Below are 24,404 nucleotides of genomic sequence, written 5' to 3'. Positions count from 1 at the left end.
CACAAGTGGTCGTGGTTGGCTAACAGTAGACTCGTCATGGATTTTGACCAATTACAGCGATGTAACCATTCCTCACAGCTGGACTCGTATTTCGACGAAATTGCTCAAATTCAATTTCGACAGCGGCAATCGACTCAGGAGGGGGGGTTACCTCACAACCCTCCGACCGACCAAAAACAAACCAACAGACACCCACAATGACCTTAAAATAACATGCTTGACTGTGACGTCGGGAAGGAAGGAATATATGGTTACGCGTAGCTCTATCCGGCAAACTAGTCTAGAGACTGGCTATATTTGCCTTGGACGAGTTTGCATCCGTAGGGCCAAATTTGGACTTGAGAGCACTACAGTACCAGTAGTAGCATTTGAATCCATTTGATCTTATTAATCTTGTGCACACTATACTACTACAAAGATGAGTATATAAATGGTTTTCGGGGTACAACGTTTGGATTGGCAGAAATTTGACATGACGTGATTTGATTGGCTCAGGGGGTTCTTTAATCGATTCTCATAAGACATTCAATTCTGCAGTTTCGAATCGACTATTTTAATAGTATTGTCAAATCGATTGACTCCTCTTCTATTAATATGTATTAAAATACATATTAATAGTAGGGGAGTCAATGTTTGTTATCCGTATGATTGCAATCACCGCTCATTTTCAATTTGAACACAGTAGACGTACGAATACATTTCTTGACGACGATGACGAGGAAGAGAACTTATCGTTCTTGAGATGATGATGGAGTGTGAACATGTACAACCAAGCCGCCCGTCTGTGTACATCCTGGCATGAGTCATTGCCTTTGTGTGTGCGGACATCGTGTCTAGGCGACACTGGCGCGTCCAGAACGAGTTGGGCGTTGGCCGCAAGGCGATCGTTCACGGCTCTCTCCACCCTAGGCGATGACCCATCGTGAAGTTACTCGGGGGAAATAGAAGGGTGTGGAGGACAAGGAGTGCTTATGCATGTGGTTGCCCAGCATGTTCACATCGACACTCTGTCGATCGAGGAGAGCTCAAAAAGGCGAATCAGAGCCATCGTCGTCGAACACTACATATAATGTATCGAATAGCCAAGCTTCAATGTACAAATGTCCATTTTCATCAGCCTTGTGTACGAGACCGTGGTCACCACTCGCCCTCCATTGCGTCCGAATCACACGCACCACAGCGCCGCGTACGTGGGGGACGTCCACGGTGTTCAGGCAGCGCAATCATTCGACACAGCCACACCTTTGTCTTTCGATTCACAGAGCTGAGGGGTCAGACTTGACGAGAATGGTGCATGTGTGGAGTCGATTTCTCTTGATCACCACCACAACAATCCAACTCGCAAACAACGTTCATATAGCTCTATTCGAGTTATTCCAACGACATTGCGTTGAGTTTATCCTCTAACTCCTCATCTTCTTCGTTGTCGCCATGGTGGACGTCCACACATTTGGTTTCCCCCATCTACCACCCCCTCGCTGTTAAAGACGTTCACACCCTCCCTGCATGCATCTCTTACCACTTGACAGCATGCTCGTTCCAACGCTGCGGCGCGAATCTCCGTCACATCAATCGATTCCCTCAACGACAACATGGCGGCTTCCTGGAAGATTGCATGGAGCTGGCCAATGGTCGCGCCTTCACTTCGGTCCGTCAGCGCCGCCACGAGCGCCTCCGTCGACTGGTGATCTGTGGAGACGGGGGTCCCCGCCACCAAATTTGTCAGCGCCGCCCGCCTAGCCGACTCGGTGGGCAGCCCCAACGTAATCTCCACGTCGAACCGTCTACCATGCCGTCAATACCATCCATGCTAAAAGCACCGCGTACCCTGGCCGCAAAATGGACGGATCCAACAGCATCGATGCCGTCGTCGTCGCTACCACCACGACATGCTGCTGGACAAACTCGTCGTGGGTTGTGCACTGTCGCATGTCTACCACAAAGTTGTGACATTGTCTCAGATCGAGCGACGTCACACACTACACTTGCCGTTGGTGCCGAAGCCATCCATTTCAGTCAGCAACGTGCTCAGCACCCGGTCGAACGTTTGCTCGGTGGTAGAATCAAAGCCTCGGACAGGCGCGAGGCTCTCGATCTGATCGAAGAGCAACACACAAGGCGCCGCGGCTCGCGCCGTCGCAAATAGCGCCGCCAATGCCGCTTCCGTCCCGCCCACGACCTTGGTCACCTACCAACAGCATGCATGTAGTTGTTGTCAATCTGCTCGTGTATGTCATACAAGGATTTAGCCAATCAGATTGCAAGAAATCAACATGTCGAATTAGCGTGTGTGTGACTTCAATTAGTGTGTGATACCAATCACCACAGGATTCCCCTGTTTACGTACAAAATATATATCAGGACAACGAATATAATCTATCGATAAATTTGGCAAAGAATCAGCACACAAGTCAGCCAAATTTTGTTTAAAAGAAAGACAATATATTGTCGATTTGATACAAATTTGGGGAGGGGGTGCAATCGAATCGCGCCGACCAAACCGATCCACAATCGATCTGATTGGTTGAATTTCATTGAGAAGGTTTTGATTGGCTAATAATTTTGAGCTCATCTGAGGTAGCCAATCAAATCGATTTAAATTCCAACGAGAAACCACGCCACAACACGATATTTCGCTCGAAAGCACAATATAATAAATATATACACATCCACCCGTGGCGAAAACAAATGAATTTGTATATATCCTATGTATCGTATATCAAAAAAAAGTCCATGGGGGTTGATATTTCGACTCGGAAAATATATAATACATCGTGGCCTCGATTACGATGCTACCGTCCTCGTCCCTATCGCAACAACACGGCATGCCTCTATTCGACGTGTCCGTACCAGGTCTGTGCATTTGACCGATAGACACGTGGCACGCTGCTGGGCCTTGGCGCCAAGCACGGCCAACAGATGCGATTTGCCCACCCCCGACGGACCCGTGATGAGAATTCCCTTGGGGGGCAACATACCCATGCGTCGAAAGGCCGATGAGTCGCGCAACGGCTGCAGCAGCGCCACGTCCAGCGCCGCCCACACATCGTCCAACCCGACCAGGGGCGCCAACAGATGAGATGACGTTTGGGGAAGGTGCTGCACGACGCTGGACGGGCGGACGAGCGACAGGGCGTGCTCCCACGCTGCCATGTCATGCAAAACCCCCGGGTGCTTGGCCACGTGGATCGAGTGCAAAGTGGCTTCGCGCACGAGGTGAAGCAAGTCGGCGCCCACGAACCCGCTCGTTCGACCGGCCACGTCCGCCAACATGCCCGGAGACGGCAATGGCGGCCTGCATTGCCGGCACATCTACGTGAATTGTGGTTAGTAGGAAGGCCCAACCATGCGACAAGGGGTTTACCAGCTCAAGCATGGAGACGCGGTCGGCTTCGCTGGGGGGACGCAATGCGACGTGGTGCAAGAGCCGGCGGCGTACGGACGCATCGATTGCGTCCAGGCGGTTCGTCGTGCCTACAATCGTCGTACGATATAGTGACCGTTGAGAATGATCATCTCGCCTCCGGGATACCACACTTGATCAAAATGAGATACGGTGTGGGCACATGAGATACATTATGTATATATATATATATATATATACTGTACCAATTACAAAGACGCGGGAGGAAGGCTGCTTTGAGGCCTGGTCCAAACAAGCTACCAACACCCCAAGCAGCGACTGGTCCAGTGCGACCGTGCTGGACATGGACGCGATCGCATCCAAGTCTTCAATGCACACGAGCGTCGGAACCGTCGACGCCTTCAGCGCGGAAAACACGCCCGCGAGATGCGCCTCCGAACGCCCCACTTGGGTGTGGAACAGGTCTGGGGCAGACACGGTCACGCAGTGCAGCCGTGATGGGAACGCACGGAACGACGCGTGCAACAGACGAACGAGATGCGACTTGCCGACACCAGGCGCACCGCTGAGTACCATACCCACCGGCAAGGTCAGGGGCATCGCGGCTGGCGGGTATAGCGAGTGGACGATGGTGGACACGATGCGATGGAGGTCCGTGATGTAGCCTGCCATGTGGGTGCTCACGTGGGTGAAGATGGAATCGATGAGAAAGGAGGGAGTTGGACGGGGGTGTTGGGCAGCAGACAAGTGAACTCGAGGCGATGTGATTGTGATGGCGATGGCGGTGGTCGCGTCGATGATGGACACGCGAGGACGCGATGCGTCGTCGTCGATGCACACGTGAGCAAGTTCGAGCGTGTGGCGCCACGTGATGGGAAGGACGCGGCCATGCCAGGCCAATGACCCGCTCAGTAGCTACAGCGACGACACGCTAGTAGACAAACGAGGATGAGCATTGTACCTGCGGTCCAATGCGTTCCATGGCGCGAGTGATCTTGGACGCGGCTGGAGCGTCTTGAAGAGATGGAATGTGAAGGGTGACGCTTGTTGCGATGGGAATGGTGACCACGGAGGCTCTGAGCGCCACGACGTAGCAGTTAAACGCTGCATTGTCTCTTTGGTCGACCGATAATCGAGCCATGGTGGACGATATGTGGGAGAGTTGCAAGGATACAGCTAGGCCGAATGATCCTAGTGCAACAGGTCGCCGCTCGGTGGCAACAGCGAACGTGGCGACAATGTCCTGCATGCTGCGCGGCAAGTGCTGCAATGACAACACCTGCCCATACACAAGAGGCTCACTAACGTCCATGAGACCCCCATGAATGGATGCAATGGATCCTTCGTGCAGATCACTAAGCAGATGATCGTCCTCCATGTATATCATCGTGCGGAAGTCTTCATGTCCGTCATGTCGATGCGGCAGCGCTACGCGAGGGACTACGAGAAGTATCTCCATTCGAACTCGAGCAGATTGCACAGAATGTGCAGCATATTCATTGGCTAAAATAACCTCGTTCTGGCTAATGATTGGTCTACCCGATTTGAACGCTGCAATTAGATTGGATAGATAAACTCCAGACCGCAATGTCATTGGAAGACATTTCAGAATGCAATAGTGAAATCACCGTCTTCTTCGATCAGGCGGCACAGTGAGAAGGATGCAGGCCAGAGGGACTCGATGCGTCCATTGCACTGAGCTCCTGCCGATGAAGAGCGCATTCTGTTTGAGCTGTGGCACCCCTCAATCATCTACGAGCACGTCGTCACATGCCGCCATCCTTTGTGCATCGTGCAGCGTCGAAGTGCATGCTTCCACCAAATTCTGTCCCGGATGCGGTGCGGCCATACACAGACGGGGCTCCTTGGCCTTCACTACCCCCACAACCTCTGCAGTCACCCAAACCTTGCCGTCGTCATCAAGTCGACGCTCGCACGGGCTTGACATGTCGGACATAGAAGAAAAGCGCCGACTCGACCAAACACTCACACAAGTCGATCGCGCGCGGGAAATTGCAGCTGCGAAACGCGCCATGGCCGATGCTAAGTTGGCCCACCTCGAGCGCAACATGCGACCTTCGGTGGTCTCCAAGGCCGCGTCCAGTGCCCAAAAGTCTCGGAAACCCAGTGCGGATCCACGTCTACCTGTCCCGTCGCCTCCTACGTCCGACCACCTTCTCTGCGTTCACTGTGGCGTTCTTGGGAGTCTTCGGTCCAAGTTTTGCTCGTCTTGCGGTAGAAATCCGTCTCAACCCGTGGTGCCCGCGCCATCGATGCCCGACTTGCCGTCCCCACTCCCACTGTCGTCGCACCGTCTACGCCAACCTTCTTCCACCAGCAGCTCACCGTCGTGCCCTCAATGCCACGCACCTCTGATCGTTCCAGATGCAAAGTTCTGTCCATCTTGTGGTGCCACTACTGGCCTTCCAACCACCTCGTCGTCGTACATCGTTCCAGCTTCCACCACTCGTACTTCTCGACCCACCTCCTCCGCACCAACTACCTCCAGAGCTCCCATGGCGGCTGCGTCGCGATATTTATCAGCCGCGGCGTCTGCGGCCACATCGTCCACAACGCCTCCGCCATCCATCCCGTCCGTTGCCCCTCCATCATTTCCATCTCCCCCGTCGTTTGGCACGGCTTTTGTGCCACCAGAACAAGGCACAGGCCACGTCTACACAATCTCCCAGACGATTTCTCGGTCGGTTACGTATAATGCAAGCTGAAGTAAATGACCAATTTATAATTACTGTACCAATATTTATGATCACTCCCATTGAGCCAATCACATCGCGGTATTTTTTGACAAGAAAGCCTCCAAAACTGGATACGTTACACACGCTAGCCATGCCGAAATTCGACTTGAAAATGGGAAGTTAACCTAAAATTGCTAATTGCTCATCATGGATAGTATGGGTGCTTGCTTGTCAGGGAAATGACAGGTGTCGAAGACGACACAGACCTACCGTATTCCCCATCTACCTGTACCCAAGCATTATCGTTACCCAATACTTTCACGCGCGCTGATGCCATGGCACTCAGCAACCGAGACTAACTTACTGTGGTACACTGTACCGTAACGTCAACCTGTCCTAAAATCAACGTTAAGTCCATCGCTCTACCGACGCGTCCCATGTCCATACATACACGGACTTAATGACGTGGCAGCCTGCAGGTACAGCTCCATGCACGGGGAATATCCCTGGGTCCACATAGGCACTGGGAGTGTCGACGTCTTTGGCTAGAGGAGTTGAGGCCGAGCTACAAGTCGTGGTCATCCACTGGCGGAGGGTGTCGAGGGCTTGCCGACGCCGACGCCGCACCTCTTGCCGCGCGAGGTAGCCACGCATCCACTTCTGTAGGGTTAGGAGACTGCGACGGCGGTAAACATGGCGAGGTCGCCAGTGGTGGGTCACAAAGATCGTGAGCGACGGATGGAAACATGGAGACTTGGCATCGGTTGCCAAGGATGTGTCGTATATGTCATGTGATGGGGTGGATTCGATGGAGTTTGTGCATGGAGGGGGGGCAATTGCTACTGGGGCAAATGAAGGAGCACTTAAGAGTGCCCGAGGGTAGATGTCTTGGTCAGTGGTAGATGCCGAAACGGCGTGCAAGGTGGGTGGGGTGGTCGCCTTATCGACTTGTAAGTGCCAACTCGTGTCATCGGACGACGTAGCATCAGCGTCGGCACATGCTTCGAGGATGTTTGAGTTTATTTTAAGTCGCACCGTCAGGGGCATTTCATTCGGAGTGGCGACCAGTTCGGCGTCCTCTTCGACCTTTGTGGGACATGCTTCGACGATATCAATAGCAAGAGTCGGTCTGGCGGTGGAGTGGCGCACCATTGGACGGGTCAGATCCGTCGTCGAGTCGGGAAGGGTGATGCGCCCCACTGATGGATTCGCAGCAATTGAAGGGTCAACATGTGCCACTACCGCATCCTCGGGTTGGTCACCATTCAGCCCGTCTTTTACGACGTCGTGTCGCCCTGTGTTGATGATGCTCTCGGAAGGGCTTGGTGTGGAAATCATCAAGGCACGTCGTCGGCGCTGGAGTTGAATCGTGTGGTGCCGCAACGCTTGAAACGCTGTCGAGGCCACATGCATGCGATATGCCGCCTGACATTTGGTCACGCAGCACACCCACTGCGCACTCCTGAGCCTTCGGCGTTGGCATCGCACCCACGATTGAATTCGGCTGGCTGCTTGGCGCCTTCGTCTCCACACCGTTTGGATGGCAACGACAGCACGATGCCGCTGATCTTGTCGCTGGTGTTGTCGATGGGTAAAGCGAAGATAAGCCCGTTGAATCTGCACAATAATGTAGCGAAAAGGCATGAGATGAACCAGCTAACTAGCATTACACACGATAAACGAATCCAACCTCCACACAACCCATGTGTATTATATTCGATACAATAATCCCAACAGCGTAGTCGTACGTACCACAAGGCATGCATGCGACCGTGTGATCAAGAGCTTCCGCCGCCATGCCCGACTGACGACCCTCCGTCGCCACCGCCGTGCGGCCATACCAATCTACAGTGCTCCAAAGAAGGACATATTCGTAACCAGAGCTTAAATATGGACAATAATCATCCCATACGTGATGCGCAGCACAACGTTGGTTGGCTAGCCGGCTAGTCAAGCGTTTGACGACACATCGACCAGCATGCCCCCTCCACATTCGCTGCACCGAGGTGGCCGCACAAATGCGCCTCCGATACATGACGTGGCGCCTCCAGGTCCGTTGGATGGCTCGACCCGCTCGATGGCGCTTGGTGGCCACGATTGACGCGGTCAGAACGAGGTATTGCATCGCCTGCCTTCGCGCAAACATGCCAATGAGCCGCCGATACCTGGCCAGCGTTGTCGTGGAGGTCGGAGCAGGGTTTGTAGCCTCAGCCTTCGCAGTGTTTTTGGTGTGCCAAAGGTGTCGACGACCCTGTAACTTGTTGGGTGGGTGTTGTACAGCAGGGGAATCTTGTCTCGTGTCGAGGGAAGGGGAATTCAATGCAGTTTCGTGGATGTTTAATGTGCTAGTGTGTTGGTGTCCATCTTGGTTGCATTCGACTTTGTGAAGCGGTGGCTGAATTGCCAAGTGTGGTGGTCGTGCTTGTACTTGTTGGTGGTGGATCATGGGTGGCGGATACATGTTTGTGGATGCAGAAGGTGCAGTGATGTGGCAGGCGGAGGTCACAGCAGGGGCCAACTTAGATTCTCGTAAGGATAAAAGTTGCTGCAGGTGGACAGAGTGTAGTTTTGAAGGTTGCGGTTCATTTCGGGTATTATGAGCGGGCGACGACTTGGCCGATCGAGTTGGATATTTACGACCAGGGCGTTGATGCAACTGTATGTCTTGCAATGCCGACGTCGAGGACATTCGCTTGGTCATATTAAGAACATGATACTAAGTGCACGATGGTCCTTAGCGATAGATACTGACATATGAAGCGTTACAATTTCATTGAAAATGAAACTGCCCTCCGTTCATCCACTTCGAATCAATGACACGCCGGACAATATGACTCGTCCTGGTGCTGAGGTCTCGTCGCTCGAGATCGATGCCAACAGGTCCGACGTCACACACACATACAGTAGATCCGTGCACCCCCCGCGTTCTCATAAGCATCATGAATACATGCGTCTGTCGACGACATTGAATGTAACATGGACATGTGCGTGTCATCAGTGGCTAGGATGGCAGCCATTGCTTTGGCATCAGCAGCGTACATATTGGCGAGGAAACGACTTTGAAACGGCCGTCGAGGTGAATTTAATTCCACTGGACAGTCTTTATACTTGCTATTTGTATGTCAGCGCTGTAACGATCGGGTATTTAATTACCGTAGAGGGGGTTTCAAAGTTGGTTTTCCCAGTCAGATGTGAAGCAAGCGTGCGTTTTGCCTTTCATCCTGTACGTTTTGGCACCTCAACGTTATTACATCTTTGCCCCACGACGGTGAGCATGTCCAAGAAGAATCTGTCGAACATCCGCACCGCCACCATCCATGGCCCCGTCCTCGTGTCTCCCATCTCGGTTGCGCATCGGGTACTACAGCATGTGCCACTACCGCTGAGACGCGACATCTCTCATCTTGTCTTTGTTCGCACCTTGGTTAGAACAAAGCCATGGAAGCAACAACCGCTGACGGAAAGAAAGGTGGCGAGGGCAACAACCAAGTGCGGGCGCAGTGGATTGCGAACCTCAAGAAGAAAAGCATGGCGACCGAAGGTGGCTTGAGTCCGCCCACGTTGACATCGACGTCGTCGCTACCGCTTCACCATCACGACCATCATATGCAGCAGAAACATTCATGCATCCTCTTAGCGACCGAGGTAGACAACCACACCATCAATGACATAACACAGCTCAAGCTGCTATCACATTCGTATCCGTACCACATACTCATGGAGCGATCGGTATAGAACCTGGGCTACGACATGTACTCGAACGTGAAAGTCGAGCCCAAGGCCACCGTGGACATTTTGCCCAAGAAATGGATCAAACCTTTGCTCAAGAAGCGCAACAATGCGCTGGACATGCACAGCGGCCCCAAACCCCGAACCCCGCGGCGCAAACTGAACTGTGGCAACGCGTTCGAAGAGATGCACATCCAGACCAGCAACCAGCACATGCTCGGCGACACCGCGTGGGGAGGGTTTCTGGGCGTGGGGACGCCGTCGGCGCACTACTATTCGATCATGCCCCACCATCTCCACCCCCCGACCAACCAGCCACATGCTACAGGTGGCGCCCTGCTTCCGAATGACCACTTGTTCGGCCCGGACATGGACTTTGGATGCAATTTTGACACGTTTCTGGATCTGCCCACGCCCAAGTCGGCGGAAATGCCCAGTGTCGTCCCAAGCTTTGCTTTGCTCCACGACCAAGAAGGAGACCCCCATCGTCACCACGACGGAGGACGAGGTGTAGCAGCAATCACCCCCCGAAACAAGTTTTTGGAAAAGCCGTACCAACCCCCCCCCGCGTTGGTACGGACATCCAGCGTGGAGCAGGAAGGGCTAAGCTACTGCCTCGGCCAGACGCGGTTGCACTCGTCGTCGCCTTCGTCCAATCAAGACGACAATGACTATCATCGTTCGTCCCCCGAGCCCCAGCCAGATGGCGCGACCACGAACCTTACCCCCAGGGCCCAATCGTCCGGATGTATTTTTGACCATAACAAACACCCCGAGCTCGAAGGCATGTTCGACTACGAGTTCAACGACGACGACATTGACAAAGAAGTGGACAACTTTTACATGGCGGACGGCCACGAGCTTGAGATCGACCTCATCGCGTAACCTGTTGTTGTCTAAAGCTAGAATTCCACCGGGACGACAAGCGCGCCACCCACGACGAGGTGTAGCCTTCCCTCACCCCTCCTCACGTAGTAGTAATAGTCATGTTTCGCCCTTTCAGTTGCGAATCGTTCCCGTCCATCCATTATAATATCAATTTTGTGACAACGTTACATGAGACGTGGTGATGCCTCCCAAACACGGTTTGGCGGCGGTCGAATGCTGGACGAGGCACGACGCACCGTCCTGTGGACATGACAGAGGAAACCGTCGGATCGGACAAGGACGATCGGTATTGCAATGTCACAGACATCAGTTGGCTATGATGTGCGACGAGCGACAGTCGTACTGGAGTGTTCCCATGATGTAACTCAAGTTGGGGTTGAAATTCATCCAGCAAAAACTCGTAGCCGTGTTCTGTTTGAACGAGGTAGAGCACCATCTACCGCTGTACGGGCCGTTGCTCATGGGGGTGAAGTTGGAAGGAGCACCAGACAATCAAGCTTGAAGGAATCCTCACCTAAAATTCTGCGGCCAAGTCCTTCAAGGGCAGGTATGGAACTGTGTGGGTGCAGATGGACTCGACGAGTCGAGTAGACGGACTTGGCGAGGAAACTGTTGATGAGGCGCATGTTCTTGCAGCGTTTGTGCTGGTTGATATGTCCCGCCGCGCTTGTTGGACGTGGTTCAACAATAACACGTTGTCGCACAGTAGCATGAGAACGTTCCTCGTCCGATTAAGGTAGATGAGCTTGGACGCGCTGCATTAGCTTAACACTCACCCGAACGACAGGTGCAACACCAATCGCCCAGTGCGCCACCGAAATCGATAGCGTCAAACGCGAACGACCTTGCCACAGCAACGCGCACTTTGGAATCTTACAATTCATTGTAAAGCCGCCCACAGTACAATGTTCACTCGTCGTGACTGTCTCGATGAGACAGCGTCCCCCCAAGTGATGTCGACGTGGTCGTCCAGTTGGCTGTTACATCTCCTTGACATGTGCATCGCAATACCAGCGAGCATATATATTATCCTAGCAGGTCGCCTCGGATGTCTTTGCAGGATCGCTTTGTCCAGTCCCAATACCACTATGGCGTCGCACGGTTGTAAAAATACCCTAAACAAACACCGATATATCCCTAATACAGACGAAAATCCCTAAATACCCTAAATAAACGATATTTCGCTTTTCACCGAAGTGCTCATCGACGAACTCAGGTCATACATGAGGGCGTTCCGCAAACAATTCGATTGCAACGACATCACTTGACGTTATCCCGTCTTGGCCTCCACACATGTGGTTGCCTCAAGCAACAACAGAGTGCTTACAGTTATTAAATAGTAATACCACTACATACTGTAGGCATATCATTTTTTGGACACGTGGCTGGTTAACCGGCATGAACGAAGCGAAAGCATCCGTCGTGGTTGCGCGCGTTGGGCTCGAAATGGTACAGAACGCGGTATGGCACGGGGAAATGCGGCAGGTACGCGGCCCAATCTCGGATGGCGACAGACGTGGAGAATGGCGGCGCGGGCAACTCTTCTTGCATTGCAAACGCTTGTGGATGCGACGCGTCTGCCATGTACATGGTTGCTCGAAGGAGAAGCATAATGGACACGATACCTGGAACGAGCTCGAGCAAGAGAGAAAACCATCGGCGGAGACGATGCCGTTCGTCCTTGCTGTACGCCGCCGTCGATGAAATCACGACCACATGGCCCATGCCATGCACTCGATGCATAAACTCCATGGTTTCCTTTAAGAGTGCTAGACATCGGAACAATGCCGCGCTACAAGGACCAGTTGAGGAAGTGATCGATGGCAAGTCGTTGGAGACCGTACTCGGTGGCAGGTTCGTCTTGCCAGAATAAATCAAAGTCGTCCACGATCAAAGCAATGGGTCGGCCACCAAGGACATGCAACGAACATGCGAAATGGCACAGCTGGGAAGCGTTCCGCAGGTACCTGGACTCATTGAGCATGGACGGGGGGACATTTCGATGGTACATGTAGATCGTACTTCATCCGGACACGTTCCCAGTGGAGGACGTCTCGGCCGCTCTTCATGGGTGTTTGACACGCCTCGCACGGATTAATGGGGACAAAGCGCTCGGGCATACTTCGCATACTTTCGTGGCATACGAGCACGACGTATGGCAACGGGTCAGATGCCTTGGAGGAGGACATGTCGGCCACGCCTTGCGGTGTTGCTGTCCTCACGAGGTCGAAGGCATATTGGAAGGCCAACGAACTCTTCCCGCACTTGGAAGGTCCATGCCACAGCATCATGCCAATATCAGATGTGATCATCGCTACCTCCTTCTCCACATTCTCACATGCGACAGCACCGTCATCGCGGTGCGAAAAGCATCGCTCCATGTCCCCGCCAAATTTGAAAACCACTTGTGGTTATCCGGTTGATTTCAAGTATCCGGATAGTGTCCATTACATTGTGAATCTGTGTGGTATGATGGTGGCTTGATGGCACTTAGAGAGAGGGAGGTACTACCGGTAGGACGTTACGAGGTCTCTCTGCTAAAGCGTTGGCAGAGTGTATTGTATAAGCGTCCGACAGCAACGAACCGCCGTCATCGTAGGCATTGGACACTAGCATTGTGTCCTGATGTTGTTTGACCGGTCGCACATGCATTGCAACCCACCAAGCGCATACTGTAGTTAACGTTAGTTATCCTTAGCACACCGAAGTTTTCAATTGCTATGAGCATGTTACAGGGCATCAAATAAACCCGTATGAGTGTCATGCTCGGGTGGCGCGGTCTGAAACAGCGCCGACTCGAGCGCGGCGTACTGGGAACCGAGGCTGTCAGAGATGGTGCCAAATACTTCGAGGATTTCTCCGTCGGGGTTCTTGATGAAATGGCGGTATAGCTGCCGCGACCCGTCCAGCTCGAGGTTGAAGATGGCAATGTGCACCGTGGTTTCGACGAACGCCGGGTCCAGTGGGTCGCGCAGCTCGTACTCGCACACGGCGGTCTTGCGCTGAGTGCCCGTCATGGACTTCCACCGCGCCGCCCGATCGCACAGCGCGGCGACGTCGGCGTCGGACACCTCGAAATCGTTGGGGACGAAGAACACGCCTTCCCGCGCGTGGATGCGCCGGTACACGTCGAGCATGCGGCCGTTCATGTGGAAATGCAACAAGTAGGTGTAGAACACGACCGCCGCCACACTCATGAGGAAGCCGTACACGAGCAGCGTGAGCACGGCGCCTACCACCCCCGTGCCTTCCTCGCTCTTAAAGCGTTGGTACAGCTTGAACGCGTCACCTTCAGCACACCTACAGTCGTTTCTTCAATCAATCACATCTCCTACAAGAGTTTCCTTCATCTCATTCTAAATCAAAGGCCAAACATAAGCATATTCCGTCCACACATGGTCAAGCTAGCTTGGCTCCTGGATTCATGTACACAGCACCAGGATTGGACATGCATGCTCTACGGAGGCCACTGAAATCCATAGGTGGTCACCCAACCCGAAGCAGAATAGAAAATTTGCACTGCGAGGTCGAAAGATCGACATGTCGTTTGTTCCCAGGGTCTTGCTTTGGCGATACATACCTGCATGAGGATGACGACGGATCTTTGCATTCTCCGATCGACGCGCAGTCGTAGTTGTGCTGGACCAAATCGATGGCGAGCACCAACATCGGATCGAACACCGTCGCCAACCCAAAGCACGCTATGAACCGGCTCCCAATGTCGGGGAACTCGCCGAGAAGTTTCTGGCACGCCGACGCAATCCCCATGAGCCCGATAAACGTGGCAATGTTGAACACGACCCCCACGGCGATCACACCAATCTCCGTCGGTGTCGGCACCGTGTTCCACGTGTACTTGAGCACGACCGTGAGCATTTGCGGGTTGAACGCAAACACAGGCACGTTGACGGCACGGAGGTACAGCCACTGGCCAAGGTAGTGCACGTACACTCGTAGCCACAGCGCGAGACACAAGAACACGACCATGAGCCAAAACTGCATCGTCGTCGCTTTGTTGAACCCCATGTCGGCAAAGAGCTAGGAAATAATCATGTGATGCATATCTTCGTCGTCGTCGTACCTCTTGCTTCAGGTACCGCAGTTTACGAGCCGTTTGGAACCGGGTGTGCTTGGCGACCTCGTCGCCAATGTATTGGTTGGTAGCAAACGTAAACCCTTCCCACGTTTGGGCATGGGCGGGCTCGGGGGCGTCGACAGGCGGGAATGGATCGTCCAGCATGTCCTTGTCATCGTCGTCGTCATGCTTGTCAAGAAAAAGGTCTCTCGTCGTCGTCGTCGCCTCCTGAAAACACACATGTGTCAGAGAGTTGTGAAGGTAGACGTGTCGTACTTGGGGGGTCTGTGACAGGAGGTTGGATCTGGAGGCCTTAGAGCCTTGCCGTCGGCGCCACCGCCGTCGAAACCATTGCCGCCATGACCTTGATTTGTATGGTTTGGAGTTGTCTTCGTCGTCATGATGAAACATATCATGGCGATTGTCGTCGGCGTCGTTCGCAGCTGCATCCGCGTCGATGGGCGTCACTTTGGTTGACGCGTGTCGTGGCTTAGTTCTTCTCCTCGTTTTCACTTTGGCTGCATCTTTGCCCCAAGATACGGTGTTGGAGAAGCTCACGGGAGTGGGGGTCAGCAGGTTTTGCGGTCGCCTCCGCCGTCGCGACGACGACGACTGCTCTCTGCGTGCTTGAACGTGGATATCGTCGTCGTACGTGCCTTGGGCTAATAGGTCTCGATCTGTGCTTTCGAGCTTCAGAAGCTGGTTCATCACGTCCACTTCCACGTCGTACTCGCGCTGGAGCATGCCAGTGGCGTCCAAGCGCTCCCGAGGGAGGTGGCGCACGGTCACGTACATGTTGCACAGCCACGACGACAAGTCGGTCAAGTACATGTGCTCGATTTCCTACCAATCCTCTGTGAACATTCTATCGCAACGAGGAATCGTAGTACATGAAACTTGGTGATCGTATGGTCCACATCACCGCGGATCAACGGCACTTTAAATCGCCCTGCCAGCACGTCAAAGTCGGCATTGCACACTGGCAGGACACCCCAGCCCACGACGGCATCCTTGGTTGCGTTCGCACCGCTGAGAAGGTACATTTCGAACACGACCACATTGGCTAGCCCATTGTTGTTCATACAATTTGTTGGGCTTCAATGGTTTTGATGTCGTCCCTACTTCCTACGACGCACCTGGTCGAAGTTCGTGCTGGGGGGGACACACGACGTATACGTTTTGGTCCACGGGCAGCTCGGTGTTGTAAAAGTGGCCGCGGTGACTCAAGGGGGTCGTGAGCCCGGGGAGGGCGGTGCCGATGCCGCGATCCCCCGCGACGCTCCACGAGATAGGGCTGCCCCCCAGCCGATCGTACAGCGTTGCAAGCAGGACGTAATGGCCTTGGGGGAGTTTGTCCTTGACCGCTCGCAGCATGTGCACGTGGATCTCGATGGGTTGGGGGATGGACGCCCACTCGGTGCGGTACCGCCGGTGGGTGTGTGACGACGAAGAAGGGGACGACATGGTGCCGTACGTGTGCTGCACATGCGCTTGTTGCTGGGTGAGGACGTTCTTGAGGTGCGTTTCGGCTTGGTGGTAGACATGCCAGAGGGACTTGGACTGCAAGTTGACGACTTGCAAACTTTGCAACTCCTTGGCCGCCATCTTTTTGGTGTGCGCGATGGCTTCCTCGGCAAGGCGGTCACGCGCTTTTTGCTCCTTGTATGCTAAGAGCGTTTCCCGCATTTGGTACTCATTGGCTTCTTCCTACAAAACGGACGATCCATTCACAATTGTTGACATCGCTCATGTGAAGTTGCTGGGGACGGATAAGGATGACTGTAGTTTAGGACGTCCACACACACCTGGGCGCGTTGGATCCGAGCGCGTTCGAGTTGAATTTCGCGCTGCTGGACCACCTCCAGCGGAATGCTCGCGACGACTACTTCTGCCGCAGGGACGACACCATCGAAATCGTCCACGTACGCCTTGAGAAGGTGGGTTTTGGAGTCTTCTTGGACCTGGTCGATGACGTCGTGGTCGGTCGACGTATCCGGCGCGGGCACAGTTGGCGCCATGAGCAGGGCCTCAAAGTCATCGTCGCCTTCCTGCTGTTGTGACTGCATATTGGTGGATGGCCTTATATGCTCGTCTCCATTGGACACCATTTGTCGTGGTTGTGTCGGAGGTCGCTGCTCACGCAGAGGTCGCGCTGGAGGTGGATGACGTTTGACTTAGAAAACGACGCCAATCTAAAAATAAGTGTCACAAGAGTGCAATCATTTGCTGCATACATTGGTTCTTGACATGACAGGATGGGGCGAGGCTAGGAAGACGAAGAAAGGCAAGTCGCCCCTAAAATCGCCACAACCAAAGTCCCGCAAAGTCCATGCGGGGCAGCATGCAGAGGAGCAGGTAGGCCATCACTTGACTGCGTGAAGTTTCATGGGTTTATGGTGATTCATGTCATGTAGCAAGCTGGTACATCGTCCAGCCCCAAGACATCCAAGGTAAGGAACCGCAAGTCTCACAACACCCCCCTCCCCCTTGAAGCCAACAATTTGCAGTCATAGCGTGTATCAGCATGACTAAGAGGGTATAAATATGTAGCCACCAGAAGGCCGCAAAGTCGAAGTCAAGCCCAAGCTGTTGCGTCGAAGTTCGTCCGAAGGCAGTGCATATATGCTGGTGAAACAAAAGAACAAAGAGGTGACGACGACCTCGTAGCAGCCTAGCTCAGTTTTGCCCTTGTAAAGTCGTCCAATTCACCATCCCTATGTACCTCGATCAGGCCCAGCACAAGATGTTGACGACTTCGTTTCCAGATGACTACTCGGAAGCCTCGCTCTTGGACACCATGTCGTCTTGGCTGGGCCGCCTCCTCGGACTCAATGCGACGCCACACTCGATGGACAAGATCCTTCCGTTCCTCTTCCTCGGCAACGACCACGCCGCCAGCCACCTGCCCGACCTCCGCAAAGCCGGCATCACCCACGTGTGCAATGTCGCGACCCAATGCAACGACCACTTTCCCGACCACTTTGAATACCTCCACCTCCATCTCTTCGACTCGCCGACCCAGAAACTGGCCAAACACATCAAGGCTGCGGGCGCGTTTATTCATCGCGCCAAGCACACGAACGGCCGCGTGCTCGTGCATTGCGTTGCAGGTTGGTCATAGTAGGCGCTTTGAACAAGATGGGATATGTAGACGTAGACGTCGGGTTTTTCCTCCGGGAGAGTGTTGGGGCTCGTTAGGGTGTACTAAGTGTGGTGCATGACGTGGCGCAATGTGGTGTAGGCGTGTCTCGATCCGTGTGTGTCGTGGTGGCGTACCTGGTTGAGCACTGTCACATGCCCCTCGTGCAAGCGTACGACTATGTCAAGCGAAAACGACCAGTGATGTGCCCCAGCGAGTCGTTTCGTATGCAGTTGGCCATGTACGAGGTATTTCTTGCTTGACGTATATGATATATAAACGGCACTTTGCCTCAACATGGGGGTCATGATAGATTGCTCTGTTTGAATCGTCGTCGGTGCTGTCGACTTCCAACTCGGACTGGGACTTTTACGAACTCAACATGTATCGGCAAACCAGAAGGCGGCATTAATATTATTAGGTCATGCAACTATTTAACGCTAAAATAGATTTAACCCTCGTACGTACATGGACACGCATCTCCAACAGGTTGTTCCTTCGTATCCACAGGCCATCCGATGGGGAAAGTGATTTCGGCCGCCATGTGATAGAACGCCTACTGGAATACGTATCACAGCCGTCCATCTCAAACGCACGAAGTATGGACAGACAACGACGAGAATTTCCCCCTCTCCCAAAGCCACAACCATGAAGCCCTGGCTCCTCGAGTATGTATAGTAGTTCACGTGAGGCAAGTTAGTACTAGTACTACAAGTATTACTAGCTGGCTTTGTTTTGGCCTTTGTGGTGGTCGTGGCTGATATCTTGGAGCAAATGCAATGCGTGGGGCAGCACGGGGGCGATGGCGTTGAGCGTTTCGACGACGGCGTTCGGTTTTCCAGGCAACGTCACGACCAGCGTATGGCCACGGATGCCCGCGACCGGCCGCGCCAGAATGGCCATGGGGGTCACTTCTAGCGACGCCTGGAGCATCTTGTGCACCAACCCCGGCGCGTCTCGGTGCAGCAGTGTCTACCCAGAATATCAAGTTAGCGAACTAGTAGTACTACTAGTAGAAATTACAAACACACCTTGACGGCTTCGGGGGTGACATCGCGGGGACTGAACCCCGTGCCGCCAGAGGTGACGACGAAGTCGACGTGGAGGTCGTCGCACCACGACCGCACAACGTGTTGGATCTCGTCGTGCTCGTCGGCCACGATCGCAGCTTGAACGATTTCCACGTCCAAACCAGGAATGGCTAGGTCGGATTCAGTATAGAACATGCACGACAGGGTTCAGAAGACTATTCGTTTCTTTATTGTCGATTTGATACAAATTTGGGGAGGGGGTACAATCGAATCGCGCCGACCAAACCGATCCACAATCGACCTGATTGGTTGAATTTCATTGAGAGTGTTTTGATTGGCTAATAATTTTGAGCTCATCTGAGGTAGCCAATCAAATCGATTCAAATTCCAACGAGAAACCACGCCACAACACGAAATTTCACTCGAAAGCATAGTAAATGAACAATATGTATTCACGATAGTCAATAGGATGCAAACGTTGAAAGTGCAATCTACACTTGCATGATAGTTCAGACGAATATTCTATTCTTTATATTGAAAAATATATATTTGCACGATAGGGTAGGATATTTTACTCGATTCGATATTATGCAACCATTCAAAGTACAATGTACTACTGTATGTACACTTGGTCGAAACAAAAGCATATATTCATATGCGACGACGTACCTAGCAACGTGGATTGCATGACTGGACCACTGCGGTCTATGGCCAGTCCTTGCGACACGGAATCGCTCACCTGTACAACAATCAATCAAGCTGAAACAGCGTTCCAAGGTACCGTCAAGACGCACGCCCGGACGCGCAACCGTTTCGCTGTCACAGGTCTAGTCTGCGACGGGGTTGGGGCACGTTGTGGCGGCGGCAGGTGGACATGAGGCACGGCCGATGCTCCGCCGCCCTAAAGCGCAGAACTATGAGCCAAACCAGGTTGAACCCAATCTATTAAACGACGAGAGGTGCAAACGATGGTACTAGTCGGGTGGTATGGTTGTGATTATTAGTCTAAACTGGAGCAACATGGAGAATGACTCGACACAACCACATGCACAGTACTACTACCATTATCGGCAGAAGCATTTATAGCCAATCAAATTGCAGGAACCCATCATCCCCAACATACAGTATATTTAGTGTGTGTGACTTTTTTGATTCAATGTTGTTCGCATTCTTCTTCAACAGATGAAGAATTAGACGAAAGAGATTTGGTAAATGATGCTAATGAAAAAATTATAATTCCTGCTAATATTAGATTAGTAGCTAATCCTATTGATATAATTCCTATTTTATAGTAGCTATAAAAGCTAAATATTTTGGATTAGTTTTGAAACGGGGTATAATTAAATTTAAAATAAAATAAATAATACATAAAGCATTACAAATGTGTTGTACAAAAGTCCAAATGGGGGTAAAAGGACAATACCATGTCGGAGAGAAACGTGCAGTCCACGACGCTACCCGTTGCCAGTTGGGTGCCCACGGGCAGGTGCAAGAGGGCGTTTGCATGGCGGCAGCTGCGCAAGTGTCGAATTAGACAAATTCCTTCTTAACGTGCACACAATAAACCATGCCCCATACTGTATGTAGCGTAAAACGACTAGGTTGATTTGTATAGTTGGTCCACACCTGAGCAGCCGACTGCTGGCCTGGACCCCCGTGCTCGTGGCCACCCATTCGGTGCGTTCCCACCGCACCACCGCGCGATGGTACTCTGGTCGGTCCGTGTCCAACGGCAGCGGATGGAGCAGCCGCGCTTGAAACACCACGGGCGCCGCTTGTTCCGCCGTGAACCCCCCGAGGCGCTTGAGTGCTGGCTGGACGAGCAGGCACGATGTCACCAGGCAGCTCACGGGGTTCCCAGGCAGGGCAAACACGAGCTTGGGCACCCCCGCAATAGGGACCTATCGCCACAACAACCAAGTTACTACCGTAGAAATGCCATCTTGGAAGCCAGCGCTGGTACATAGCGTTCAAACACGAAAATAAACAAGCAACCCCTTGTATATGACATTATCTGACCAGTATAGAATAATGCCGTCAAGAAATATATATATTATAATACGTGACATATTTTATATATATATTGTTAGTACATACGGTGGCCACGGTGGTGGGCTTGCCAGGTTTCATGTGAATCCGTCCAAAATGCACCGTACCCAGCTCTTTGAGCAATGGCTTGACCAGATCGTGTTCGCCCTACGAATAAACAAGTCACATATATATATATTTGGTATCAAGGTATATCATATATATATATATATTCGTATTCATAGTTTATACCATGCTCACGCCTCCACTTGTGATCAGCACGTCAATTGAAGGCAACTTGGCCAAGACGAGGTCCCGCAAGGCATCCCACTTATCGCTGCAAATGCCTAAGGTATACACCTCATGCCACCACGTTGTCGCATATATATCACCACCAATACTATCATCGACCAACCACACAACAAAATCATGCAACGCCCTTTGAATGTACCTAGATCTACCGTTTGAAAGCGGAGCTGCTGCATGTAAGCCAGCAGCATGGGTCGATTGCTGTCGCGGATCTTCCCGCACCGGATACCCGCAGCGTCGGTGGCATCGACCAGCTCACTGCCCGTCGAAAGCACGCCAACGACTGGTGTTTTGTAGATGGACACAGTCGCGATGCCGACCTACAAAAGAAGCTGTCGTGAAATGCGCTTCTTCAGATGGAAGGATAGATGGAGGAGGACGCCACGGAGTGAACAAGCAGCAGCCTACAGTTGCAAGCAGTCCGAGCACAGCCGGCGTCACAACTTCGCCAGCTTCCACGACCACTTGGTCCTGGGCAATGTCAAAGCCGATGGGCCGAATGCTCGTGCCACTTTGGACGGCGTGGAGGATCTTGATCGCTAGTTCGGTCTTGCCGTCCTGCGAACAGGCCATGGCATAATGAGACAGCTTGCGTTTCGATGGATGGCGCTGAATGTACGTACGTCGCCTAGGATGGCCTCCGTGTCCTCGATCTTGACGACGGCGTCAGCGCCGTCCGGCACGGGACACCCAGTCGTGACGTATGCCACGTGGCCCGGCGTGACCTGGACACCTGGTGCATCCCCCGCGGCAACGCGACTCAAGATGGGGAACTACGAAGAAGTCAGAGAGAACGTATGGGGATGGAGTGGTGCATCGACCTCGCCGACGCCGTCACTTGCCACGACTGCATAACCATCCATAACGGACGCGCGAAAGGGCGGCAATGGTTCCTGCGTATGAATAGATACATAAAAGGAATGCTACAATGTGACGTTTACTTTGCTCTTGATCGTCTCGGCGAGGACACACCCGAGCGCCTGCGCGGTACACGCTAGTAAGTGTGGGTATGAAGAGTGATGCGAAGGGCTCGTACCTCGTGCAGCGGAACAGACGTCTTGAGGAGAGGCTGGGCAAGGCGAATGACGGTGTCGATGGCCTCTTTCATCGGGATCATGTCATACGGACTGTTGCGCAGACCCCCCACACCATCGGAGCAGTTGCAACTCATGACGAATTGTCACCTCCCCCGACAATATTCTTCTACTATTAGTAGTTAATTACGGGTATAATTAAATTTAAAATAAAATAAATACTGTACAGTAGTTGAGGTTGCTACTAGTAGCACTATTAATAGTAGTAATGCTAGAAACGGTACTATTAATATTATTAATAATACGTAGTATTAGTCTTTTACTTCTAATACTTCGAAGACTCACCCAAAGCTGCTTAAAATATGTACGGTTTAGGCATATGTTTTGGTCACTTCTTTTTCTAGTGATTCGATTGGCTGTACCCAAAATCAAGTAATTCCATTGGCGGATTCGAGCTCCGAATCAGAGTGCGACAATTGAGATCTGTGAAGTTAAGTGCAAACAGCCAATCCAACTCATGGAGTGTTTCAATTGACTGCATGTCAGCCAATCACAAGCCACCCTTGTCGTCGTGTGAATGTGCGCATTCCCACACTCAAAGCAACTGCATCACATGACAGAGTCTACCCCTGTGTTTCAGACCCATGCTACTGCCGACGTGAAATCACGCAAGTGGCTCGTGGCAGGTTCTGCTCTCGCGTCCACACTGGTTGTGTTGGGTGTTAGCCAAATCACCGCATCATCGTCAAAGCAAGTCAATCTAGTGAACCTTCGCGCGGAGTCGGCTCCGCTTGGCTCGCTCAGTGGCTTGACGGCGGAAGAGTCGGCCATCGCCACAGCCCTCAACCCCCAGACCCAAAGGTGTGTACCCCTTTATCCTGTTATATACACCGAGACGGGAGTATTTTGTATTCATCATGCGCACCGGACAATGTAGTGCTCGAACGGCGCGTTGGTTAGTGCATAAGAACACGTGGGCCACCATAGCCACAACCTCGATCCATTTGAATGGCGCTCCGTATGCTGGACTCGCGTCCTACAGCGGTACACATTTCCTATTAAATTGGCGAATTCATAAGCAATTGTTATTACGTAGATGGAGTGGGGACCTCGGCTAAAAATGCCACGGGAAAGCTCTACTTCTACTTGACTCCCATGGATTCCACAGGTACGACAACGGCGTTGGCATATAATATAAGCAGCCATTCGTGATAAAACGGCAGGCCAAGATGTAACCAAAAGCCCAAGTGTATCGGTGGGTATTAGCATGGCACAGCTTGGTCAATGCAAGATGGATCCACAGGTACATACATTCATTGTATGAGTCGATATACAATGTGCAACAAGCGTATTCGTTTTTGCACGTGTGAAATCAACTTAGTTGACGGATATTGAATAGGACCCAACGTGCTGGAAAGCAACGTTCTCGGGCAAGTTGCTGCCAGTGGAAGGGGACGATGTCAAGGCAGCGCTGGAAGTTCTCTATTCCAAGTAAACGTTTAGGCCTTCTTGATGAACGTTGTGGAGTTAACTGCAGTATTGTTGCTATATTACGGTAGGCATCCCCAAATGTCGTGGTGGCCCGCTGACCATGGATTTCGACCGTAAGTTAATTTTCGGATTGATAACTTGGGACTCACGTGAGAGCTGTTGATAGTTACGAGCTCCACCCCACTGAAATTTTGCTCTTGGATTTCTACGGTGGTGCCAAGTCTATCGCGGCCGAAGATTATTATGCTGTGGAATTCTAAATGCGCGAATTTTATAGTTATGGCGTGTCGTTGCGATTCTGCTAGGACATTCCATCGGCCATACTGTCTTACGGTACTAGGTAATGGACTGCAATCGCAGTATATTAGAGTAAACTCGTTGCAGCTCCACTCGTCAGGCTTAACTGTAAATGTCTGATTTATACGGATAGCCTTTGGCAGTTTTGGACTTATAATCCAACCTTTTCGACATCGCAATTTACACGTTTCAAATCATAGTCATTCAGGGATTGGGTAGTTTTTTTGTCCAATCAAAATATCGGTGGACGGGGCATACAAACATCAAGTCAACGATAATTCGCTTAACAAAGTGCATTTTTTGATGTGATGCTCATGGCCACT

General features: G+C 52.3%; 9 protein-coding genes across 15 annotated transcripts; 4 read left to right on the top strand and 5 right to left on the bottom strand.

The window, feature by feature from the left end:
- Positions 1-1,347: 1,347 nt before the first annotated feature.
- On the bottom strand, positions 1,348-4,823 carry H257_00130 (the record flags this gene model as incomplete). 2 transcript variants are annotated; one of them, XM_009822666.1, is made up of 8 exons in its annotated part: positions 1,348-1,464; positions 1,520-1,784; positions 1,828-1,933; positions 1,990-2,188; positions 2,851-3,312; positions 3,365-3,474; positions 3,610-4,279; positions 4,326-4,823. In XM_009822666.1, 8 exons carry the CDS (start codon positions 4,821-4,823, stop codon positions 1,372-1,374), a joined length of 2,403 nt encoding a protein of 800 aa, XP_009820968.1. In that variant the 3' UTR covers positions 1,348-1,371. The 2 variants fall into 2 exon arrangements, with proteins under 2 accessions (XP_009820968.1, XP_009820969.1); XM_009822667.1 differs by having other exon boundaries at positions 1,828-2,188.
- Positions 4,824-4,982: 159 nt separating this feature from the next.
- H257_00129 (hypothetical protein) lies at positions 4,983-6,136 on the top strand. Its single transcript, XM_009822665.1, has one exon. The coding sequence runs from the start codon at positions 5,026-5,028 to the stop codon at positions 6,088-6,090; it is 1,065 nt and encodes a 354-aa protein (XP_009820967.1). The 5' UTR covers positions 4,983-5,025; the 3' UTR covers positions 6,091-6,136.
- Positions 6,137-6,411: 275 nt separating this feature from the next.
- H257_00128 (hypothetical protein) lies at positions 6,412-8,564 on the bottom strand. The gene is made up of 3 exons (XM_009822664.1): positions 7,973-8,564; positions 7,813-7,905; positions 6,412-7,677 (listed from the first exon to the last, which is right to left on the bottom strand). Exons 1-3 carry the CDS (start codon positions 8,519-8,521, stop codon positions 6,469-6,471), a joined length of 1,851 nt encoding a protein of 616 aa, XP_009820966.1. The 5' UTR covers positions 8,522-8,564; the 3' UTR covers positions 6,412-6,468.
- Positions 8,565-9,288: 724 nt separating this feature from the next.
- H257_00127 (hypothetical protein) lies at positions 9,289-10,841 on the top strand. The gene is made up of 3 exons (XM_009822663.1): positions 9,289-9,418; positions 9,490-9,705; positions 9,796-10,841. Exons 1-3 carry the CDS (start codon positions 9,335-9,337, stop codon positions 10,672-10,674), a joined length of 1,179 nt encoding a protein of 392 aa, XP_009820965.1. The 5' UTR covers positions 9,289-9,334; the 3' UTR covers positions 10,675-10,841.
- Positions 10,842-11,951: 1,110 nt separating this feature from the next.
- Positions 11,952-13,072, bottom strand: H257_00126 (hypothetical protein). Its single transcript, XM_009822662.1, has 4 exons — positions 12,700-13,072; positions 12,522-12,644; positions 12,303-12,469; positions 11,952-12,254 (listed from the first exon to the last, which is right to left on the bottom strand). The coding sequence occupies exons 1-4, from the start codon at positions 13,056-13,058 to the stop codon at positions 12,067-12,069; spliced, it is 837 nt and encodes a 278-aa protein (XP_009820964.1). The 5' UTR covers positions 13,059-13,072; the 3' UTR covers positions 11,952-12,066.
- A 215-nt stretch (positions 13,073-13,287) lies between these two features.
- On the bottom strand, positions 13,288-16,938 carry H257_00125 (hypothetical protein). Its single transcript, XM_009822661.1, has 7 exons — positions 16,558-16,938; positions 15,889-16,459; positions 15,643-15,815; positions 15,029-15,595; positions 14,759-14,980; positions 14,258-14,715; positions 13,288-13,977 (listed from the first exon to the last, which is right to left on the bottom strand). Exons 1-7 carry the CDS (start codon positions 16,858-16,860, stop codon positions 13,407-13,409), a joined length of 2,865 nt encoding a protein of 954 aa, XP_009820963.1. The 5' UTR covers positions 16,861-16,938; the 3' UTR covers positions 13,288-13,406.
- A 61-nt stretch (positions 16,939-16,999) lies between these two features.
- Positions 17,000-18,353, top strand: H257_00124 (the record flags this gene model as incomplete). 2 transcript variants are annotated; one of them, XM_009822659.1, is made up of 6 exons in its annotated part: positions 17,000-17,107; positions 17,167-17,202; positions 17,303-17,401; positions 17,484-17,862; positions 17,994-18,139; positions 18,205-18,353. In XM_009822659.1, 6 exons carry the CDS (start codon positions 17,000-17,002, stop codon positions 18,301-18,303), a joined length of 867 nt encoding a protein of 288 aa, XP_009820961.1. In that variant the 3' UTR covers positions 18,304-18,353. The 2 variants fall into 2 exon arrangements, with proteins under 2 accessions (XP_009820961.1, XP_009820962.1); XM_009822660.1 differs by lacking the exons at positions 17,994-18,139; positions 18,205-18,353 and having other exon boundaries at positions 17,484-17,895.
- A 164-nt stretch (positions 18,354-18,517) lies between these two features.
- On the bottom strand, positions 18,518-22,453 carry H257_00123 (hypothetical protein). 4 transcript variants are annotated; one of them, XM_009822656.1, is made up of 14 exons: positions 22,296-22,453; positions 22,201-22,253; positions 22,081-22,152; positions 21,883-22,032; positions 21,668-21,817; positions 21,402-21,579; positions 21,203-21,297; positions 21,020-21,118; positions 20,549-20,823; positions 20,346-20,436; positions 19,704-19,823; positions 19,592-19,661; positions 18,923-19,092; positions 18,518-18,863 (listed from the first exon to the last, which is right to left on the bottom strand). In XM_009822656.1, exons 3-14 carry the CDS (start codon positions 22,120-22,122, stop codon positions 18,612-18,614), a joined length of 1,692 nt encoding a protein of 563 aa, XP_009820958.1. In that variant the 5' UTR covers positions 22,123-22,152; positions 22,201-22,253; positions 22,296-22,453; the 3' UTR covers positions 18,518-18,611. The 4 variants fall into 4 exon arrangements, with proteins under 4 accessions (XP_009820958.1, XP_009820957.1, XP_009820959.1 ...); XM_009822655.1 differs by having other exon boundaries at positions 22,201-22,239; XM_009822657.1 differs by lacking the exons at positions 18,518-18,863; positions 18,923-19,092 and having other exon boundaries at positions 19,295-19,661; positions 22,201-22,239.
- A 434-nt stretch (positions 22,454-22,887) lies between these two features.
- H257_00122 lies at positions 22,888-24,224 on the top strand. Of its 2 annotated transcripts, XM_009822653.1 has the most exons (7): positions 22,888-23,154; positions 23,231-23,337; positions 23,390-23,461; positions 23,517-23,596; positions 23,693-23,784; positions 23,853-23,897; positions 23,951-24,224. In XM_009822653.1, exons 1-7 carry the CDS (start codon positions 22,907-22,909, stop codon positions 24,042-24,044), a joined length of 738 nt encoding a protein of 245 aa, XP_009820955.1. In that variant the 5' UTR covers positions 22,888-22,906; the 3' UTR covers positions 24,045-24,224. The 2 variants fall into 2 exon arrangements, with proteins under 2 accessions (XP_009820955.1, XP_009820956.1); XM_009822654.1 differs by lacking the exons at positions 23,853-23,897; positions 23,951-24,224 and having other exon boundaries at positions 23,693-23,845.
- The last annotated feature ends 180 nt before the right edge of the window (positions 24,225-24,404 follow it).

The sequence above is a fragment of the Aphanomyces astaci genome, assembly GCF_000520075.1.
Source record: "Aphanomyces astaci strain APO3 unplaced genomic scaffold supercont1.1, whole genome shotgun sequence".
Classification (NCBI taxonomy): domain Eukaryota; phylum Oomycota; class Saprolegniomycetes; order Saprolegniales; family Verrucalvaceae; genus Aphanomyces; species Aphanomyces astaci.
The sequence above is the reverse complement of the archived record's forward strand: the minus strand, read 5'-3'. Positions and strand labels throughout refer to the sequence as shown.

Excerpts from the sequence above, each read along its gene's own strand:
- H257_00129 (XM_009822665.1), top strand. The coding sequence starts at position 5,026 with ATGCAGGCCAGAGGGACTCGATGCGTCCATTGCACTGAGCTCCTGCCG.
- H257_00128 (XM_009822664.1), bottom strand. The coding sequence starts at position 8,521 with ATGTATCCGCCACCCATGATCCACCACCAACAAGTACAAGCACGACCA. Across the intron at positions 7,906-7,972 it reads AACGTTGTGCTGCGCATCAC|ATTGGTATGGCCGCACGGCG; the intron begins GTATGGGATGAT and ends GGAGCACTGTAG. Across the intron at positions 7,678-7,812 it reads GGTCGCATGCATGCCTTGTG|ATTCAACGGGCTTATCTTCG; the intron begins GTACGTACGACT and ends ATTATTGTGCAG.
- H257_00127 (XM_009822663.1), top strand. The coding sequence starts at position 9,335 with ATGTCCAAGAAGAATCTGTCGAACATCCGCACCGCCACCATCCATGGC. Across the intron at positions 9,419-9,489 it reads CCATCTCGGTTGCGCATCGG|AACAAAGCCATGGAAGCAAC; the intron begins GTACTACAGCAT and ends CACCTTGGTTAG. Across the intron at positions 9,706-9,795 it reads GCATCCTCTTAGCGACCGAG|AACCTGGGCTACGACATGTA; the intron begins GTAGACAACCAC and ends CGATCGGTATAG.
- H257_00126 (XM_009822662.1), bottom strand. The coding sequence starts at position 13,058 with ATGGAGCGATGCTTTTCGCACCGCGATGACGGTGCTGTCGCATGTGAG. Across the intron at positions 12,645-12,699 it reads TGGGAACGTGTCCGGATGAA|GTACCTGCGGAACGCTTCCC; the intron begins GTACGATCTACA and ends CAATGAGTCCAG. Across the intron at positions 12,255-12,302 it reads CTTGCTCGAGCTCGTTCCAG|ACGCGTCGCATCCACAAGCG; the intron begins GTATCGTGTCCA and ends TGTACATGGCAG.
- H257_00125 (XM_009822661.1), bottom strand. The coding sequence starts at position 16,860 with ATGGTGTCCAATGGAGACGAGCATATAAGGCCATCCACCAATATGCAG. Across the intron at positions 14,981-15,028 it reads TCCTGTCACAGACCCCCCAA|GAGGCGACGACGACGACGAG; the intron begins GTACGACACGTC and ends GTGTGTTTTCAG. Across the intron at positions 13,978-14,257 it reads CCGTCGTCATCCTCATGCAG|GTGTGCTGAAGGTGACGCGT; the intron begins GTATGTATCGCC and ends AAACGACTGTAG.
- H257_00123 (XM_009822655.1), bottom strand. The coding sequence starts at position 22,430 with ATGAGTTGCAACTGCTCCGATGGTGTGGGGGGTCTGCGCAACAGTCCG. Across the intron at positions 20,437-20,548 it reads GCCAGCAGTCGGCTGCTCAG|CTGCCGCCATGCAAACGCCC; the intron begins GTGTGGACCAAC and ends ACACTTGCGCAG. Across the intron at positions 18,864-18,922 it reads TCACCCCCGAAGCCGTCAAG|ACACTGCTGCACCGAGACGC; the intron begins GTGTGTTTGTAA and ends TATTCTGGGTAG.
- H257_00122 (XM_009822653.1), top strand. The coding sequence starts at position 22,907 with ATGACAGAGTCTACCCCTGTGTTTCAGACCCATGCTACTGCCGACGTG. Across the intron at positions 23,338-23,389 it reads TGGACTCGCGTCCTACAGCG|ATGGAGTGGGGACCTCGGCT; the intron begins GTACACATTTCC and ends GTTATTACGTAG. Across the intron at positions 23,597-23,692 it reads AATGCAAGATGGATCCACAG|GACCCAACGTGCTGGAAAGC; the intron begins GTACATACATTC and ends GATATTGAATAG.